The 20,719-nt window shown below is 33.4% G+C and overlaps 3 protein-coding genes and 1 pseudogene across 4 annotated transcripts; 3 read left to right on the plus strand and 1 right to left on the minus strand.

The window, feature by feature from the left end:
* The first annotated feature begins 80 nt into the window (after positions 1-80).
* Positions 81-5,579, plus strand: LOC128387090 (ATP-binding cassette sub-family C member 3-like). Its single transcript, XM_053346239.1, has 7 exons — positions 81-236; positions 428-733; positions 826-1,472; positions 1,541-2,324; positions 2,405-3,635; positions 3,701-3,896; positions 3,962-5,579. The coding sequence occupies exons 1-7, from the start codon at positions 174-176 to the stop codon at positions 5,286-5,288; spliced, it is 4,554 nt and encodes a 1,517-aa protein (XP_053202214.1). The 5' UTR covers positions 81-173; the 3' UTR covers positions 5,289-5,579.
* Positions 5,417-6,881, minus strand: LOC128387095 (procathepsin L-like). The gene is made up of 4 exons (XM_053346246.1): positions 6,722-6,881; positions 6,504-6,656; positions 5,898-6,433; positions 5,417-5,789 (listed from the first exon to the last, which is right to left on the minus strand). The coding sequence occupies exons 1-4, from the start codon at positions 6,806-6,808 to the stop codon at positions 5,582-5,584; spliced, it is 984 nt and encodes a 327-aa protein (XP_053202221.1). The 5' UTR covers positions 6,809-6,881; the 3' UTR covers positions 5,417-5,581.
* A 1,543-nt stretch (positions 6,882-8,424) lies between these two features.
* On the plus strand, positions 8,425-14,141 carry LOC128387092 (multidrug resistance-associated protein 1-like). 2 transcript variants are annotated; one of them, XM_053346241.1, is made up of 8 exons: positions 8,425-8,631; positions 8,828-9,133; positions 9,626-10,081; positions 10,148-10,263; positions 10,332-11,115; positions 11,185-12,412; positions 12,475-12,670; positions 12,744-14,141. In XM_053346241.1, the coding sequence occupies exons 1-8, from the start codon at positions 8,569-8,571 to the stop codon at positions 14,068-14,070; spliced, it is 4,476 nt and encodes a 1,491-aa protein (XP_053202216.1). In that variant the 5' UTR covers positions 8,425-8,568; the 3' UTR covers positions 14,071-14,141. The 2 variants fall into 2 exon arrangements, with proteins under 2 accessions (XP_053202216.1, XP_053202215.1); XM_053346240.1 differs by having other exon boundaries at positions 9,626-10,263.
* On the plus strand, positions 8,443-20,691 carry LOC128387093 (ATP-binding cassette sub-family C member 3-like; annotated as a pseudogene).
* The last annotated feature ends 28 nt before the right edge of the window (positions 20,692-20,719 follow it).

The raw sequence follows: 20,719 nt of genomic DNA on the forward strand, positions 1-20,719 counted from the left end.
CCATCATATCCTTAATTTAATTAATCCATTTCTTAGGTAACTAATAAATTAAAATTTTAGGAGAGAGAGAGAGTAATCTTTCTCCAGAAGAGAGCTCATAATATTGTTAAATTAGAAAAATTTTCAAGAAAACAGTTAACCTTTTATTTTGTTAAATTAACTCTTCAATCCATATGAATCTTAATCTTAATTCAATCATCCAATTGGAATCAATTTGTGGTGAATCAATTCTATGGGTAAGTTGATAACTGTTTCCACTTTTCTCACCAAAATATTGGTTCATTTTTAGTCATTTTCATGATTGATTGGTTTATTGATTAGATTGTTGATCGATATGAGAAATCGGGTTACCAATTGTGGTTAGATATTAATTCTGTATCTTGAATGATTCAATTTCTTTTTTTCTGATTTCCTTTTTATCTTCTAGGATGTTAATTCAACTTGGAATTCAGATTCTCCTAAATTGTCTCGATGTTTTCACACTACGATTCTCAATTGGTTACCAACTTGTTTCCTTTGGTTACTTTGCATCTATGAAATTAGACGAACAATTAAAATACGGAGACAATTGATTCCTTGGAACTGGATTAACACATGCAGATTAATTTTATCCACATTAAATATCCTCGTAAACTGTTTACAATTAGTCAACATAATCTTCAGATATTTCAATTCATCTAATCCATCAGTTGCTGCTGATTTTTACTCTTCCTCAACTAATATTGTTTCTTTTGTAAGTATCTATGAAAATCTCAATGGTGCTACTTTGAAATTTTCTAGATAATTGAATTTCATTTCATATTACGTTTTGTAATCTTCTCCTAGACATTGGTCAGTCTCTTATTCCATTACCATCGTTTGCGTGGTATTCGCACAAGTGCCATCATATGGATTTACTTTTTTCTACAAACAATTTGTACTTTTCTAATCGCTTATTCGACTTGGGTCAATTCTTCCGAATACACTGGGACAGAGGTCATTTTAATGAATATCTTTTTCGTGTCTAATCTCCATCTACTTATCATAACTTCTTTTACCGATAGACCAAATTCGTTGACCTATGAATACAACTCGATAGCTGAGAAAGACAACAAATACAGTAAGAAGTATAGTCCAGAAAACGAGGCTTCTTTTCCAAGTGAAGTATTATTCTCGTGGTTCAACAATATGGCCATTTTGGGCTGGAGAACTTCTTTGACTACCAAAGATTTATGGGAGCTTCGAGATGATTTGAAAACAGAAAATCTCATTGGAGCTTTTGATTCGAAATTGCATCAACAGGTTGAAAAACAAAAAAGATTATTCAGAATTTACGATGATACAAATGTCTCATCTCAACCCAATCAACCCTTCAAGGTTAAAGTGAACATAATCCCGATTCTAATCAAAGTTTATGGCATATATTTGATGAGCGGAGCTTTTTTCAAATTGGTTCAAGACGTACTTTCATTCATAATCCCACAATTATTAAAGTAATTATGCAAAAAGATAAATTTGATCTCAAGTTGACACTTAATTAATGTTTCATTGCTCACTGAAGGTTATTAATCTCATTCATAAAGAACCAATCAAGTGAACCCATTTGGCATGGATTCTTAATTGCATTCGCAATGTTCATCATCTCATTTGCTCAGACCGTTTTCGTGAATCGTTATTTTTATAGCATGTATATTCTTGGAATGAGAGTAACTTCAACTTTGACTGCGGCAATTTACAAGAAATCGCTGAATCTTAGCGACAAAGCGAGCAAAGAAGTTAATTCGGGAGAAGTTGTTAATCTAATGTCCGTCGACGCCAAAAGATTTCTGGATCTACTTCCGTATCTTAACTTAATCTGGTCTGCACCTTTGCAAATTCTTTTGTCTATTTGGTTTCTTTATATCGAACTAGGATATTCTTCTTTGTTTGGTCTTGGTGTGATGGTGCTGATGATGCCGATCAATGGAGCGACTATTCATTTGTGTCAAAAGTTTCAAGTAAAATTCATGGAGCAAAAAGATGAGAGAGTAAAGTTCATGAATGAAATTCTGAGCGGGATAAAGATTATTAAATTTTATGCTTGGGAAAATTCATTTCTAAAGATCGTCAATGAGCTACGAAAGAAAGAGTTGGGTCACTTGAGAAGATTGAGCTACTTGGAAAACTTCAGTGCCTTTTTGTGGCTTTGCTCTCCAATGATTGTATCGGTGGCCACTTTCGCCGCATATGTGTTGATTCAAAAAGAATCATTAACAGCAGAAAAAGCATTCGTTTCTCTTTCGCTATTCCATCTACTCCAAAATCCTTTATCTATGCTACCCGAACTTTTGTCGTATTTCGTCATGGTGAGTACTCGAACTGTTCAGAATTTTTTCCGTGTGTATATTACTATTTCTAACACTAGTCCAATCACTGTTTTATTTAGACTTCCATATCTATAAGGAGAATCAACAAATTTCTTAGCTACGAGGATCTTGATCCTTATGTAACAAAAGATCAAGAAATTGATGCTATTTCTGTCGACGATGGTTATTTCAAGTGGAATAAAAAAAAGAAAATTAAAGAGACCAAGAAGAGAAAAAGTTTACTTGGATTGTTCAGAGGAGGAAAAGAGGAAATTATGAATGATTCAGAATCTCCTCAGGAAAAAATTCCGACATTACAAAAGATCAACATGAAAGTGAAACCTGGTTCGTTTGTAGCGATTGTTGGTTCTGTTGGTAGTGGTAAAAGTTCATTGTTAAGTGCGATTCTAGGAGAGATGGAGAAAATATCAGGACGAATTAATATCAATGGAAAATATTCAATCGCTTATGTCGCTCAACAAGCATGGATTCAAAATACTTCATTGAAAAACAACATCTTATTTGGTTCTCCGTTTGATGAAAGTAAATATAATCAGGTAATTTCTGCCTGTGCATTAGAACCTGATATCGCTTATTTACCTGGAGGAGATGAAACGGAAATCGGCGAGAAAGGAATTAACCTTTCAGGTGGACAAAAACAACGAGTTAGTCTTGCTCGAGCTTGTTACAGTGATTCTAATCTGTTCATTTTAGACGATCCATTAAGTGCTGTCGATGCTCATGTAGCTCAACATATTTTCAAAAAAGTTCTGAGCTCAAAAACTGGAATTTTAAGGAATAAAACTCGAGTTTTAGTTACCAACAAGTTGGATCTTTTATCTAAAGTCGACAGTATTTATGTTCTAACCAATGGCTCGATTACCGAGAATGGAACATACAAACAATTGATGGAAGCTGAAGGAGAGTTTTGTGATCTTGTCGAGCAATTTACAAATCAATCAGTCGAAAAAGATAATGAACAACATGAAGAATCAACTAACAATAAACCCATTGATGAAGAATACAGTGTCAAGCTATCTAATGAAGAGAATAACGATAAAACAAAATTGATCGAAAATGAAGAATCACAAACGGGGAGAGTTAAATGGTCGGTTTACTTTGAATACTTCAGAATGGTTTCTATACTCTGGACATCACTGATTGTTTTGAGCTATGGAATTTCAAATGGATTCCAAGTAGCATCATATATTTGGTTGTCCAAGTGGTCAAGTGATTCGACCACTCGAAACGTTACTTTGCCCAACCCCGAAATGAGGCTTGGAGTTTATAGTTTTTTGGGATTTTGTAGAGGTAAGAAGTCCCTACTACATTTTGAGCTTGGATTATAATTATTTAAAACGATTTTTATCTTACAGGTGGTCTTACTCTTCTTGGGTCTTTTTCACTCGTCAACGGTACATTGAGAGCATCAACTGAATTTCATCGAAATATTGCTTATAAGGTCTTCCGGTCACCTATGTCCTTTTTTGACACCAATCCCAATGGCCGAATCGTTAATAGATTCTCAAAAGATATTGATGTGATCGATACTGGATTACCAATATTCTTGAAGTAAGTTTTTGTTGATCCGTTTGAAAATCGCAATAATTTTCATTTTTGATTTGTTTTTGTTGCAGTTATTGGATTTTACACCTTTTCGAAGTAATTTCCGCATGTATCATCATTTGTATCCATACTCCGCTGTTTATCATTACTCTGGTTCCAATCACGATGATTTATACTTTTATCCAACAGATTTATATGTCATCGTCTCGACAACTTAAGAGACTCGAATCGGTCACTCGATCACCGATTTATTCACATTTCGGAGAAACACTAAATGGAGTCAGTACTATTCGAGCTTTTAATGTCTCCGAGAGATTCATTCAAGAATCGGCTTATAAAGTAGATCACAACCTTTCGTGTCTCTTTCCCAGTATTGTAGCGAATCGATGGTTGAGTATAAGAATAGAACTATGTGGTAATCTAATGGTTCTATCAACTTCCATTTTCGCCGTTCTTTCTCGAGGTTCTCTTGATCCCGGGGCTGTTGGTCTCGCTGTTTCGTACGCTCTTAGTATAACTGCATCACTCAATGAGCTCGTTCGGATGGCATCTGATTTGGATACCAGTATAGTGGCAGTTGAACGTGTTATGGAATATTGTAAATTAAAAAGCGAAGCTGATTGGTATGAAGGTAAAGTTATGCCACCTGAAGATTGGCCATCAAAAGGATCAATTAAATTCGATAAATATGAAACTCGATATCGAGAAGGAACCGAATTGATTTTGAAAGGAATTTCAGGAGAAATCAAAGGATTGGAAAAGATTGGAATTGTTGGTCGAACTGGAGCTGGTAAATCGACAGTTACTCTGTCATTGTTTAGATTAATTGAAGGATCAGGAGGATCGATTTCTATTGATGGTCTTAATATCAGCGAATTACCTTTGCATCCATTGAGATCTCGTCTTGCAATTATCCCTCAAGATCCAGTCCTTTTTGGTGGAACCTTGAGATTCAACTTGGATCCATTTGATTGTTATTCAGACAATGATATTTGGGATGCATTGTCTCATGCTCATCTCAAACAATTCGTTAATAATACTGGTCAAGGTCTTAATTACCAAATAGCCGAGGAAGGAAAAAATCTTAGTGTTGGACAGAGACAATTGTTGTGTTTAGCAAGAGCTTTACTGAAGAAACCAAAGATTCTATTCCTGGATGAAGCAACTGCAGCGATTGATTTGGAAACGGATTCATTGATTCAGAAAACAATCAGAACAGAATTTAAAGATTGTACAATATTAACCATCGCTCATCGTTTGAATACAATATTAGATTCTGATCGAGTGATGGTCTTGGATCGAGGTCAAATCGCGGAATTCGATGAACCTAAAGTTTTGCTAGAGAACAAACAATCAATATTCTATTCATTAGCTAAAGAGGCTAATCTTGTCTCTTGATTATTGATGCAATCAATTTAATTTCTATTTGTATTTATTTCTTCATCATCATCATCATCTCCTTCACCAATCAACAGGTGATATTGGTATCTTACTCTGTTGTAATCATTAAATTAAACACAATTAAATTGAATACTTAGGAATAAAAAGGAAAAAACTTTTTACTCTTAAAAATGAAGTTTAATAATCACCTTTGTTATCAATTGTCAATTAACTCATAGCAACAGGTTGATTTGACCAAGGTCAACTTAACTGTTCAAAAATTAAAAATTTAACAAGTTTGATCGAGTTTATTAAACTACAGGGTATGAAGCGGATTCAGCGATACCACACATGTTTTTATCTCGAATAACTCGAATGTAACCTTCTTCACCCCAGTCTGCGCCCCATGAATTCTTGACGATCCAGTAAGGTGTTCCATTATCGACTCCGTATCCAACAGCAGTGACACCATGGTCAAGATTCTCAGGATCACATGATCGTGAGTTAAGGATTCCAGAACTGAATGAAACGAAAGAATCATTATTATTTAGGTTAAGTTGGTGTTGCGATTTTTAGGCAACCTGTTGCTTTCTGACTAAAATGACTGTAAGAAACAACGAAACTTACTCATAGAGTTGGAAAGGTGTAGCATCTACAGCGACGGAAACGACTCCTTTAGCGACAGCTTGGAGAAGGGATTTTTCATCTCCTTCAGGAATATCAACATAAGATGAAACAGTAGCACCAACAGATGATTTTGAGAATTTGCAGTTCTTGCTGTCTCGACCACTTCCTGAAGTGTATGGATAACTGGCTTCAGTGTCAATGCCTTTGTTGGATTTGACATAATCGAAAGCGTAGTCCATTAAACCACCATTGCAACCTTGGTTTCCTTGTTTCCATGAACAATCAACCAAATTTTGCTCAGAAAGTGAGACCAATTTACCGGTTTTTTGTGCGTTAGCTGCTTCGATAGAAGCAATGGCAGAGAATGCCCAGCATGAACCACATTGACCTTGATCTTTGACCTCTGTGACGATTGATGATCGCCAATCAACGGATTCAGGAACAGATTGGGTAAAGTTGACGTTGTGAATAAGAGGAGCGGGCTTTCTGTGGATCGATTTGTAACCAAGTCGAGTAGCTTTGAATTCCTCTGCGGTCTAAGCAGTGGTTGCGAAAATCTCGTTTAGTATAAACTATCAAAAGTAGATGATTAATTTGAATACTTACCAAATCAGCAAACTTGTTGACTCCCAATCGGTAAGTGTGAACTCCATTGTCGGCTTCTCGGTTGTGGGCATTGATTTTTTTCAGATTGGTACTGAAAATTGATTTTCGAGTTGACTCTTCGGTTGATGAAGCGTAGACTTTGTTGTGCTTGGCCTGGAAAATAAAGAAAAACAAAATGATTATCAAATACATAAGAAAAATCCTCAGGTGGGACTTACCTTGAATGATTCCCATTCGTTGTTGAAGGAAAGATTCGCGGCAGTGGCCAAAGCGAAAAGAGCGATGAAACAAACAAATCGAATCATTTTAATTCCAATTGTAATGGTTGGTGTTTAATGGACGAGAATTTAATTAACTATGATAATTATTTTCTTCTCGTCATTTCATTTATATATATTGGATTCAGAGTCACAAGTTTATGATCATCAGATAAACCTAAAGAACAATACAAATAATCACAATTAGTAAATTGTTTTCAATTGTTGTTTAATCAATTATATTGTTACAATGTGATTTTATCACTAATTAATTGCGCTATTTTTACATTTTTGATTGGTTTGATTATTGATGAGTAAATTATAATAATAATTGGCTGGTGATCAGAATTTCAAATAACTAAAAATCCTACTTCCTATTAATGATGATTATTATGTAAATAGTTATCTGATCGCTTAGAATTGATCATTACTCACCATTGATCATAACTGAATCATGTTATAATCATGTTTACATGAGTACAGATGATCTACTGATTAAATAGTATTATTAATAACATTTGATGAAAAGACAATAGGGATTTTAAGAGTATCATTTTAATCACTTCAATTGTTTTCAATTACGTGTGATTGTACATTTTTCATGAGAAAATCATATTGATGAACAATTTCTGTAACGAATCAGTTACATTTGACCAATGATCAAACTCCAATTGATTACTATTTAGAAATATTGATAAAACATTTAGATTAGTAAACAAAAATATTTTTTGATTCGCAAATCAGATATTATCAAAACAATATTTTCTTATTAATCATCAACTAATAATGGTAATTTAAGTTATAATTAACAACTTCTTTTTGATTACTCTACTTTATTATGCCAATTGGCTAATGCTTCAAACATTGACTTCAGAGAGAAGCCCTGAAGGCCCATTTTGGGCTCTGAACAATCGCTCAGATTCACAAAGAAAAGTGACAATTTTGTTGAGTTTACATTTCGTTTGATAATTTGTACAATTGAAATAATTGGCGTTAATTAGAAGTTACTAGGTTGATGGTGGAGTTGAAAAGAAAGTCAATTGAGTGTTAAGTTGAGGATCGGTGATTAAGTCCATTTGAACTCGAATTTCATAAGACCATTATTCATGTAAAGAGAGGAAATGAAGAGTTAATATTCAATTGTCGAAAATGTTCAAGTTTAGTGTTTTTGATTGTAGTATTTTTGTCTTGTTAGTTTCTTTTTTAGGCTTGAAAAATGTCAGTTAATTAAAATGTCAAGTTGATCTAAGTGTCAGGTCAATTAATAGTTTGATTATTGATTTTAAAACGATTGTTGCAAGTTTAGTTGTTGATAGATTTAGAAATTACTTGTATTTAGTTTTCCTGGTAACGTTTCGATTCACAAAGGAAAAGTCAGTTTGAAAAGGTTGATTCCATTGTTTGCTTACAGCTATATTGGTCTCGAAATGTCCGTGGTCCTTAACTTAAACAAATTGAATATAATTCTTCGGATAATTAATTGAAACTACTTTATAATCAATAAAAAAACTGGAGAGTCAAATTCGGTGACTTTTGAAATCGAGAATCTAAAGATTTTGCTAATAGATGGCTGTCCAACTTTTTTAAAAATTCTTTTCCCGGTAAATAACAACTATTGCCCTCTAGCGCTAGAATTGGATTCACAATCGAGAAATTTTTCTCAATTTCTTAAATTGAACAATCGGTTTTTAAGAAAACAGTTAACCTTTTATTTTGTTTACTCTATTTTTATATTTAAATCTAATTATTTTTAGATCAATTTTAGTTACAATTAACTATTATTTTGTTAAATTAACTCTTCAATCAATATGAATCTTAATCTTAATTCAATCATCCAATTGGAATCAATTTGTGGTGAATCAATTCTATGGGTAAGTTGGTAACTGTTTCCACTTTTAGGTTTCTCACCAAAATATTGGTTCATTTTTAGTTATTTTATGATTGATTGGTTTATTGATTAGACTGTTGGTCGATATGAGAAATCGGATTAACAATTGTGGTTAGATATTAATTTTGTATCTTGAATGATTCAATTTCTTTTTTTCTGATTTCCTTTTTATCTTTTAGGATGTTAATTCAACTTGGAATTCAGATTTTCCTAAATTGTCTCGATGTTTTCACACTACGATTCTCAATTGGTTACCAACTTGTTTCCTTTGGTTACTTTGCATCTATGAAATTAGACGAACAATTAAAATACGGAGACAATTGATTCCTTGGAACTGGATTAACACATGCAGATTAATTTTATCCACATTAAATATCCTCATAAATGGTTTACAATTAGTCAACATAATCTTCAGATATTTTAATTCATCTAATCCATCAGTTGCTGCTGATTTTTACTCTTCCTCAACTAATATTATCTCATTTGTAAGTAATCAATGTTTCATTTTCAATTGTTATCATTGTCAATTTCCACACCGACTTCAGTTAATCAGATTAGCATGATGCAAGTTCCTTATTTGTTGCTCTTGAGAAAATAGTAGTATGTTTATTAACTAATTACTTTTATCAGTTTACAATCGTTCTGTCAATGCCTTTATTAAACTTAATCTAATCTTGTTGATCATCTTGACATTCTCAATCGAATTGTTTATATTGCCTGGATGATTCCATCATGTTCCATGTTAGTGCATACATTTGACTTTCGGTTATACAATTTGGATAATTAACTTACTATTTGATGGTTGTTCTTGTTATCGATTATTTATCTGCCTAATAACTTTCTATTTTCATCTAGAGTTTTAGGAAGCACTTAAATATTTCCATAATTTAATCTGACTGAATCTTTCTCATGTTATCAATAATCTTTTATTCGAGTCATTAACTTATCATTTTGATTGTCTTTATATCTTCTCATAGACATTGGTCAGTCTCTTATTCCATTACCATCGTTTGCGTGGTATTCACACAAGTGCCATCATTTGGATTTACTTTTTTCTACAAACAATTTGTACTTTTCTAATCGCTTATTCGACTTGGGTCGATTCTTCCGAATACACTGGGACAGAGGTCATTTTGATGAATATCTTTTTCGTATCAAATCTCTTTCTACTTATCATAACTTCTTTTGCTGATAAAGCAAAGCCATCAACCGATGAACATGAATTAATCGTCGAGAAAGACAACATATCCAGTAAGAAGTATAGTCCAGAAAACGAAGCATCTTTTCTAAGTGTCGTTTTCTTCTGGTGGTTCAATAAAATGGCCATTTTGGGCTGGAGAACATCTTTGACTACTAAAGACTTGTGGGAACTTCGAGATGATTTGAAAACAGAAAATCTCATTGGAGCTTTTGATACGAAACTGCATCAACAGGTTGAAAAACAAAAAAGATTATTCAGAGTTAACGATAATACAAATGTCTCATCTCAACCCTTCAAGGTTAAAGTGAACATAATCCCGATTCTAATCAAAGTTTATGGCATATACTTGATGAGTGGAGCTTTTTTCAAATTGGTTCAAGACGTACTTTCATTCATAATCCCACAATTATTAAAGTAATTATGCAAAAAGATAAATTTGATCTCAAGTTGACACTTAATTAATGTTTCATTGCTCACTGAAGGTTATTAATCTCATTCATAAAGAACCAATCAAGTGAACCCATTTGGCATGGATTCTTAATTGCATTCGCAATGTTCATCATCTCATTTGCTCAGACCGTTTTCGTGAATCGTTATTTTTATAGCATGTATATTCTTGGAATGAGAGTAACTTCAACTTTAACTGCGGCAATTTACAAGAAATCGCTGAATTTAAGCGACAAAGCTAACAAGGAAGTGACTTCGGGAGAAGTAGTGAATCTAATGTCCGTAGATGCCAAGAGATTTCTAGATCTACTTCCGTATCTTAACTTAATCTGGTCGGCGCCTTTGCAAATTCTTTTGTCTATTTGGTTTCTTTATATCGAACTAGGATATTCTTCTTTGTTTGGTCTCGGTGTGATGGTTCTGATGATGCCGATCAATGGAGCGACTGTTCATTGGTGTCAAAAGTTTCAAGTAAAATTCATGGAGCAAAAAGATGAAAGAGTAAAGTTCATGAATGAAATTCTGAGCGGGATAAAGATTATTAAGTTTTATGCTTGGGAAAATTCATTTCTAAAGATCGTCAATGAGCTACGAAAGAAAGAGTTGGGTCACTTGAGAAGATTGAGTTACTTGGAAAACTTCAGTGCGTTTTTGTGGCTCTGCTCTCCAATGATGGTATCGGTGGCCACTTTTGCCGCATATGTATTGATTCAAAAAGAATCATTAACAGCAGAAAAAGCATTCGTTTCTCTTTCGCTATTCCATCTACTCCAATTTCCTTTATCTATGCTACCCGAACTTTTGTCGTATTTCGTCATGGTTAGTAACGAATTGTTCGTAATTTTGCTTCACTAATACAATTACAATTCTTTTCATTTCTTTATTTAGACTTCCATATCTATAAGGAGAATCAACAAATTTCTTAGCTACGAAGATCTTGATCCTTATGTAACAAGAAACAATGAAGTTTATGAGATCTCAATTGAAGATGGTTACTTCAAATGGAACAAGAAAAAACAAGAAGATAACAAAAATAGAGGAAAGAAAAACTTTTTTTCTCGAATCAAAAAAGATAAATTGAGCACTAACCTCGAATCTTTGGCAAAAGAAATTCCGACATTGCAAAAGATCAACATGAAAGTGAAACCTGGTTCATTTGTAGCGATTGTTGGTTCTGTTGGTAGTGGTAAAAGTTCATTGTTAAGTGCGATTCTCGGAGAGATGGAGAAAATATCAGGACGAATTAATATCAATGGAAAATATTCAATCGCTTATGTCGCTCAACAAGCATGGATTCAAAATACTTCATTGAAAAACAACATCTTATTTGGTTCTCCATTTGATGAAAGTAAATATAATCAGGTAATTTCTGCCTGTGCATTAGAACCTGATATCGCTTATTTACCTGGAGGAGATGAAACGGAAATCGGCGAGAAAGGAATTAACCTTTCAGGTGGACAAAAACAACGAGTTAGTCTTGCTCGAGCTTGTTACAGTGATTCTAATCTGTTCATTTTAGATGATCCATTAAGTGCTGTCGATGCTCATGTAGCTCAACATATTTTCAAAAAAGTTCTAAGTTCAAAGACTGGAATCTTAAAGAATAAAACTCGAGTTTTAGTGACCAACAAGTTGGATCTTTTATCCAAAGTCGATAGTATTTATGTTCTAACTAATGGTGTTATTACCGAGAATGGAACATACAAACAATTGATGGAAGCTAAAGGAGAGTTTTGTGATCTCGTTGAACAATTTACTAATCAATCAGTTGAAAATGACAGTGAACTGCATGAAGAATTAGGCAAAAGTAAATCGGTCGATAAAAAAGATGATTTTAAACTACCTGAGGAAATTCAAGACGACAAGACGAAATTGATTGAAAATGAAGAATCAGAAACTGGCAAAGTCAAATGGTCAGTTTACTTCGAATACTTTGGAATGGTTTCTATTCTTTGGACATTACTTATCGTTTTGAGTCATGGAATTTCAAATGGATTCCAATTAGGATCAGATATTTGGTTGGCCAAATGGTCAAGTGATTCGACAACTCAAAATGTTACTCTGTCCAGCACCGAAATGAGACTTGGAGTTTACAGCTTTTTGGGACTAATGAAAGGTAACGAATCTCAACTATTTGTAAACAAATTTTGGAATCTTTTTTTCGCTCTATTATCATAGGTGTTCTTACTCTTATTGGGTCTTTTTCTCTTGTCAATGGTACACTACGAGCATCCATTGGATTTCATCGAAATCTTGCACATAAAGTTTTTCGATTGCCAATGTCGTTTTTCGACACTAATCCCATCGGTAGAATCGTTAATAGATTCTCAAAGGATATTGATGTGATAGATACTGGGTTACCAATGGTTTTGAAGTGAGTAACAATGAAGAACTTGTATGATTGTTTAATTATTTTGTTATAAAATTTTTATTGTTGTTTTTTTTAGCTATTGGATTTTGTGCCTTTTCGAAGTAATTTCCGCTTGCATCATTATTTGTATCAATACTCCTTTGTTCATCATTACTCTGGTTCCAATCACAATAATTTATATTTTTATCCAACGTGTTTATGTCTCATCATCCCGTCAACTTAAGAGACTCGAATCGGTCACTCGATCGCCGATTTATTCACATTTCGGAGAAACACTAAATGGAGTCAGTACTATTCGGGCTTTTAATGTCTCCGAGAGATTCATTCAGGAATCGGCTTATAAAGTTGATCACAACCTTTCGTGTCTCTTCCCCAGTATTGTAGCGAATCGATGGTTGAGTATCAGACTAGAACTATGTGGAAATCTTATGATTCTATCAACTGCCATTTTCGCAGTTCTTTCTCGAGGTTCTCTTGATCCCGGTGCTGTTGGTCTCGCTGTTTCATACGCTCTCAGTATAACAGGCTCACTTAACTGGCTCGTTCGAATGGCTTCTGATTTGGAAACAAACATTGTTGCTGTTGAACGTATTATGGAATATTGTAAATTAAAAAGCGAAGCTGATTGGTATGAAGGTAAAGTTATGCCACCTGAAGATTGGCCATCAAAAGGATCAATTAAATTCGATAAATATGAAACTCGATATCGAGAAGGAACCGAATTGATTTTGAAAGGAATTTCAGGAGAAATCAAAGGATTGGAAAAGATTGGAATTGTTGGTCGAACTGGAGCTGGTAAATCGACAGTTACTCTGTCATTGTTTAGATTAATTGAAGGATCAGGAGGATCGATTTCTATTGATGGTCTTAATATCAGCGAATTACCTTTGCATCCATTGAGATCTCGTCTTGCAATTATCCCTCAAGATCCAGTCCTTTTTGGTGGAACCTTGAGATTCAACTTGGATCCATTTGATTGTTATTCAGACAATGATATTTGGGATGCATTGTCTCATGCTCATCTCAAACAATTCGTTAATAATACTGGTCAAGGTCTTAATTACCAAATAGCTGAGGAAGGAAAAAATCTTAGTGTTGGACAGAGACAATTGTTGTGTTTAGCAAGAGCTTTACTTAAGAAACCAAAGATTCTATTCCTGGATGAAGCAACTGCAGCGATTGATTTGGAAACCGATTCATTGATTCAGAAAACAATCAGAACAGAATTTAAAGATTGTACAATATTAACGATCGCTCATCGTTTGAATACAATATTAGATTCTGATCGGGTGATGGTCTTGGATCAAGGTCAAATCGCGGAATTTGATGAACCACAAGTTTTGTTAGAAAACAAACAATCGATATTCTATTCATTAGCTAAAGAAGCTAATCTTGTCTCTTGATTATTGGTTAAATGAATTTCGTTAAACATTAGTCATGTTGAAATAATGTTAAATAAATAGTTTTAGAATAATTCAATCAAATCAATCACTTTTGAAAAGCAAAAAGAGAAAAAGTAAGAGAAAATGTAAGCGAGCTAATTAGCTAAGCGGTGAGTTAATCAACTGGCTGATGTCGATTTGAGCCAATAATCAAACGGCTCGAGTGAAACACCAGTATGAGTGGTTTAGCGACCGGCTCAGATCGGCTGGTTTCGTCATCTAATTACAATCGACTGAGTTGATAGATTTTCGGCTTTGACTTTGGCTTTGATTGTTGATCGACTGACTCCACCAACCACCTTCGGAATCTAGAAATAGTTTTGAAACTTGGTTAGTTATTAATATGATTTAAGAGTAAACGTGGGGCATTGTCAACTCCTCAAAGGCCATCTTAATGATTGGTGCGTTTTTTTAAGAAAACATAAGCATTCATTTTCCTTACTCCATTTTTATATTTAAATCTAATTATTTTTAGATCAATTTTAGTTACAATTATTTTGTTAAATTAACTCTTCAATCAATATGAATCTTAATTCAATCATCCAATTGGAATCAATTTGTGGTGAATCAATTCTATGGGTAAGTTGGTAACTGTTTCCACTTTTAGGTTTCTCACCAAAATATTGGTTCATTTTTAGTTATTTTGATGATTGATTGGTTTATTGATTAGACTGTTGGTCGATATGAGAAATCGGATTAACAATTGTGGTTAGATATTAATTTTGTATCTTGAATGATTCAATTTCTTTTTTTCTGATTTCCTTTTTATCTTTTAGGATGTTAATTCAACTTGGAATTCAGATTTTCCTAAATTGTCTCGATGTTTTCACACTACGATTCTCAATTGGTTACCAACTTGTTTCCTTTGGTTACTTTGCATCTATGAAATTAGACGAACAATTAAAATACGGAACAATTGATTCCTTGGAACTGGATTAACACATGCAGATTAATTTTATCCACATTAAATATCCTCGTAAACTGTTTACAATTAGTCAACATAATCTTCAGATATTTTAATTCATCTAATCCATCAGTTGCTGCTGATTTTTACTCTTCCTCAACTAATATTATCTCATTTGTAAGTAATCAATGTTTCATTTTCAATTGTTATCATTGTCAATTTCCACACCGACTTCAGTTAATCAGATTAGCATGATGCAAGTTCCTTATTTGTTGCTCTTGAGAAAAATAGTAGTATGTTTATTAACTAATTACTTTTATCAGTTTACAATCATTTTTGCCCGCATTAAACTTAATATCTAATCTTGTTGATCATTTTGGTATTTTTATTATTAAAAACAGCAATAGTTAAGACTCTCATGTTCCGATCATTCAATGATTCTAAATTTTTTCTATTGATCTTTAAATCGTATTTAAGTTCATTGATTGTTCGTTGATTGTGTTTACTAAGTTAAATTAAAAGTTATTATAATTTTGTTTCAGAATAATTTAATTTTCACGTTTGTGTCAATTGTATTTCTAAAAAGATACAAGGAAACAGAGAAACGACTAAGAATACATTAGAAAAATGAATCATTTCATTTTTTCATTCAGGCGAAATTCCCTATTTGAATGCCTTTTGTTATTTTTATTTTGTCTCAGTGTTTTAAGAAGCCTTTAAGTAATGTTGTAATTTAATCTGACTGAATCTTTCTCATGTTATCAATAATTTTTTATTCGAGTCATTAACTTATCATTTTGATTGTCTTTATATCTTCTCATAGACATTGGTCAGTCTCTTATTCCATTACCATCGTTTGCGTGGTATTCACACAAGTGCCATCATATGGATTTACTTTTTTCTACAAACAATTTGTACTTTTCTAATCGCTTATTCGACTTGGGTCGATTCTTCCGAATACACTGGGACAGAGGTCATTTTGATGAATATCTTTTTCGTATCAAATCTCTTTCTACTTATCATAACTTCTTTTGCTGATAAAGCAAAGCCATCAACCGATGAACATGAATTAATCGTCGAGAAAGACAACAAATCCAATAAGAAGTATAGTCCAGAAAACGAAGCATCTTTTCTAAGTGTCGTTTTCTTCTGGTGGTTCAATAAAATGGCCATTTTGGGCTGGAGAACATCTTTGACTACTAAAGACTTGTGGGAACTTCGAGATGATTTGAAAACAGAAAATCTCATTGGAGCTTTTGATACGAAATTGCATCAACAGGTTGAAAAACAAAAAAGATTATTCAGAATTAACGATGATACAAATGTCTCATCTCAACCATTCAAGGTTAAAGTGAACATAATCCCGATTCTAATCAAAGTTTATGGCATATATTTGATGAGCGGAGCTTTTTTCAAATTGGTTCAAGACGTACTTTCATTCATAATCCCACAATTATTAAAGTAATTATGCAAAAAGATAAATTTGATCTCAAGTTGACACTTAATTAATGTTTCATTGCTCACTGAAGGTTATTAATCTCATTCATAAAGAACCAATCAAGTGAACCTATTTGGCATGGATTCTTAATTGCATTCACAATGTTCATCATCTCATTTGCTCAGACCGTTTTCTTGAATTGTTATTATTATAGCATGAATCTTCTTGGTATGAGATTAACTTCAACTTTGACTGCGGCAATTTACAAGAAATCGATGAATCTTAACGACAGAGCGAATAAGGAAGTGACTTCGGGAGAAGTAGTGAATCTAATGTCCGTCGACGCCAAAAGATTTCTGGATCTACTTCCGTATCTTAATTTAATATGGTCTATGCCTTTGCAAATTTTTCTGGCTATTTGGTTTCTCTACAGTGAACTTGGATATTCTTCTTTGTTTGGTCTCGGTGTGATGGTTCTGATGATGCCGATCAATGGAGCGACTGTTCATTGGTGTCAAAAGTTTCAAGGAAAATTCATGGAACAAAAAGATGAGAGAATAAAGCTCATAAATGAAATTCTGAGTGGGATAAAGATTATTAAGTTTTATGCTTGGGAAAATTCATTTCTAAAAATTATGGATGAGCTAAGAAAGAAAGAGTTGGGTCACTTGAAAAGATTGAGCTACTTGGAAAACTTCAGTGCCTTTTTGTGGTTCTGCTCTCCAATGATGATATCGGTGGCCACTTTTGCCGCATATGTATTGATTCAAAAAGAATCATTAACAGCAGAAAAAGCATTCGTTTCTCTTTCGCTTTTCAATCTACTCCAAAATCCTTTATCTATTCTGCCTGAACTTTTGTCAGATCTCGTCACAGTGAGTGTTTAAAGTGTTAAGAGTTTTTCATGTAACTTCACTGTAACACAAGTCCAAAAACGTATTTTTTTTTATTTAGACCTCCATATCTATAAGGAGAATCAACAAGTTTCTTAGCTACGAAGATCTTGATCCTTATGTAACAAGAAACAATGAAGTTTATGAGATCTCAATAGAAGATGGTTACTTCAAATGGAACAAGAAAAAACAAGAAGATAACAAAAATAGAGGAAAGAAAAACTTTTTTTCTCGAATCAAAAAAGATAAATTGAGCACTAACCTCGAATCTTTGGCAAAAGAAATTCCAACATTGCAAAAGATCAACATGAAAGTGAAACCTGGTTCGTTTGTAGCGATTGTTGGTTCTGTTGGTAGTGGTAAAAGTTCATTGTTAAGTGCGATTCTCGGAGAGATGGAGAAAATATCAGGACGAATTAATATAAATGGAAAATATTCAATCGCTTATGTCGCTCAACAAGCATGGATCCAAAATACTTCATTGAAAAACAACATCTTATTTGGTTCTCCATTTGATGAAAGTAAATATAATCAGGTAATTTCTGCCTGTGCATTAGAACCTGATATCGCTTATTTACCTGGAGGAGATGAAACGGAAATCGGCGAGAAAGGAATTAACCTTTCAGGTGGACAAAAACAACGAGTTAGTCTTGCTCGAGCTTGTTACAGTGATTCTAATCTGTTCATTTTAGATGATCCATTAAGTGCTGTCGATGCTCATGTAGCTCAACATATTTTCAAAAAAGTTCTAAGTTCAAAGACTGGAATCTTAAAGAATAAAACTCGAGTTTTAGTGACCAACAAGTTGGATCTTTTATCCAAAGTCGATAGTATTTATGTTCTAACTAATGGTGTTATTACCGAGAATGGAACATACAAACAATTGATGGAAGCTAAAGGAGAGTTTTGTGATCTCGTTGAACAATTTACTAATCAATCAGTTGAAAACGATAATGAACAATATGAAGAGCCAACTAAGAAAAAACCTGTTGATAAAAAAGATGGTTTCAAATTACCAGAGGAAAGTCAAGATGATAAAACGAAATTGATTGAAAATGAAGAATCAGAAACTGGCAAAGTCAAATGGTCAGTTTACTTTGAATACTTTGGAAAGCTCTCTATCCTCTGGACATCACTTATCGTTTTAAGTCATGGAATTTCAAATGGATTTAAATTAGGATCAGATATTTGGTTGGCCAAATGGTCAAGTGATTCGACAACTCAAAATGTTACTCTGTCCAGCACCGAAATGAGACTTGGAGTTTACAGTTTCTTGGGACTAATGAAAGGTAATGTATTAATAATATCTCAAATGTTGTATAGTTAATATTCAAACATAAATGTAACATTTGAAATGTTACAATCATTTTCAATCTATTACCATAGGTGTCCTCACTCTTCTTGCAACTTTTTCTCTTGTCAATGGAACGCTGAGAGCATCGATTGGATTTCATCGAAATCTTGCATACAAAGTTTTTCGATTACCGATATCGTTTTTCGACACTAATCCCATCGGTAGAATCGTTAATAGATTTTCAAAGGATATCGATGTGATTGATAAATCGTTGCCAAGGTCCTTAAAGTAGGATAAAAAGTTTCTAAGCTTATTTGCAAATTTCATTTTCATTGTTTTGTTACAGTTTTTGGATTTTGTGCCTTTTCGAAGTAATTTCCGCTTGTATCATTATTTGTATCAATACTCCTTTGTTTATCATTACTCTGGTTCCAATCACAATAATTTATATTTTTATCCAACGTGTTTATGTCTCATCATCCCGTCAACTTAAGAGACTCGAATCGGTCACTCGATCGCCGATTTATTCACATTTCGGAGAAACACTAAATGGAGTCAGTACTATTCGGGCTTTTAATGTCTCCGAGAGATTCATTCAGGAATCGGCTTATAAAGTTGATCACAACCTTTCGTGTCTCTTCCCCAGTATTGTAGCGAATCGGTGGTTGAGTATAAGAATAGAACTATGTGGAAATTTAATGGTTCTATCAACTGCCATTTTCGCAGTTTTTTCTCGAGGCTCTCTTGATCCAGGTTCTGTTGGACTCGCTGTTCTATACTCTCTTAACATATCAGGGTCACTTAATTGGGTCGTTCGGATGGTTTCTAATTTGGAAACCAATATAGTTGCTGTTGAACGTATTATGGAATATTGTAAATTAAAAAGCGAAGCTGATTGGTATGAAGGTAAAGTTATGCCACCTGAAGATTGGCCATCAAAAGGATCAATTAAATTCGATAAATATGAAACTCGATATCGAGAAGGAACCGAATTGATTTTGAAAGGAATTTCAGGAGAAATCAAAGGATTGGAAAAGATTGGAATTGTTGGTCGAACTGGAGCTGGTAAATCGACAGTTACTCTGTCATTGTTTAGATTAATTGAAGGATCAGGAGGATCGATTTCTATTGATGGTCTTAATATCAGCGAATTACCTTTGCATCCATTGAGATCTCGTCTTGCAATTATCCCTCAAGATCCAGTCCTTTTTGGTGGAACCTTGAGATTCAACTTGGATCCATTTGATTGTTATTCAGACAATGATATTTGGGATGCATTGTCTCATGCTCATCTCAAACAATTCGTTAATAATACTGGTCAAGGTCTTAATTACCAAATAGCCGAGGAAGGAAAAAATCTTAGTGTTGGACAGAGACAATTGTTGTGTTTAGCAAGAGCTTTACTAAAGAAACCAAAGATTCTATGTGAGTTTTTCTCTTTTTTTTCTTTTTATTTTCTTTTTATTTTTCTTTTTCATTGTTATTTTTTATTTCTCTCTCATTCTTTGCAATAGTTCTGGATGAAGCAACTGCAGCGATCGATTTGGAAACCGATTCATTGATTCAGAAAACAATCAGAACAGAATTTAAAGATTGTACAATATTAACGATCGCTCATCGTTTGAATACAATCTTAGATTCTGATCGGGTGATGGTTTTGGATCGAGGTCAAATCGCGGAATTTGATGAACCAAAAGTTTTGTTAGAAAACAAACAATCAATATTCTATTCATTAGCTAAAGAGGCTCATCTAACTACATGAGTAACTAACTAATTAATTGCTCTTACGTTCATAAATTAAAAAATTCTATCATTTCTGATGTCTAAAAATGATAATTATATCAACGAATTAATTGATCTTATGACATCAAAAGAAAGCAATTCCATTTCAGAATCGTTAATTAATCAAGTGGCCTTTAATTTCAATTATAACCACCTTGTTGTTATTCATTAACTTACGAAAACAAAACTATTTTGTAATTTCCTTTGACTATTGAAAAAATAAAAGAACTCAGATGGTTCAAAATTCGTCGCTCATTTCGTTAGTTCATCTCTTTGGTGTCTGGTGTTTCCGTCAATTT

This window comes from Panonychus citri, unplaced genomic scaffold, assembly GCF_014898815.1.
Source record: "Panonychus citri isolate SS breed McGregor unplaced genomic scaffold, ASM1489881v1 Contig00077, whole genome shotgun sequence".
Taxonomy (NCBI): Eukaryota; Metazoa; Arthropoda; class Arachnida; order Trombidiformes; family Tetranychidae; genus Panonychus; species Panonychus citri.

Bases quoted from the DNA above. Each gene is read 5' to 3' on its own strand.
- LOC128387095 (XM_053346246.1), bottom strand. From the start codon at position 6,808: ATGATTCGATTTGTTTGTTTCATCGCTCTTTTCGCTTTGGCCACTGCC. The intron at 6,657-6,721 runs GTAAGTCCCACC...TTTATTTTCCAG, and splicing joins ACGAATGGGAATCATTCAAG to GCCAAGCACAACAAAGTCTA. The intron at 5,790-5,897 runs GTAAGTTTCGTT...CGTTTCATTCAG, and splicing joins ACACCTTTCCAACTCTATGA to TTCTGGAATCCTTAACTCAC.
- LOC128387090 (XM_053346239.1), top strand. From the start codon at position 174: ATGAATCTTAATCTTAATTCAATCATCCAATTGGAATCAATTTGTGGT. The intron at 3,636-3,700 runs GTAAGAAGTCCC...TTTATCTTACAG, and splicing joins TTTTTTGGGATTTTGTAGAG to GTGGTCTTACTCTTCTTGGG. The intron at 3,897-3,961 runs GTAAGTTTTTGT...TTTTTGTTGCAG, and splicing joins GGATTACCAATATTCTTGAA to TTATTGGATTTTACACCTTT.
- LOC128387092 (XM_053346240.1), top strand. From the start codon at position 8,569: ATGAATCTTAATCTTAATTCAATCATCCAATTGGAATCAATTTGTGGT. The intron at 9,134-9,625 runs GTAAGTAATCAA...ATCTTCTCATAG, and splicing joins CAACTAATATTATCTCATTT to ACATTGGTCAGTCTCTTATT. The intron at 10,264-10,331 runs GTAATTATGCAA...TGCTCACTGAAG, and splicing joins ATAATCCCACAATTATTAAA to GTTATTAATCTCATTCATAA.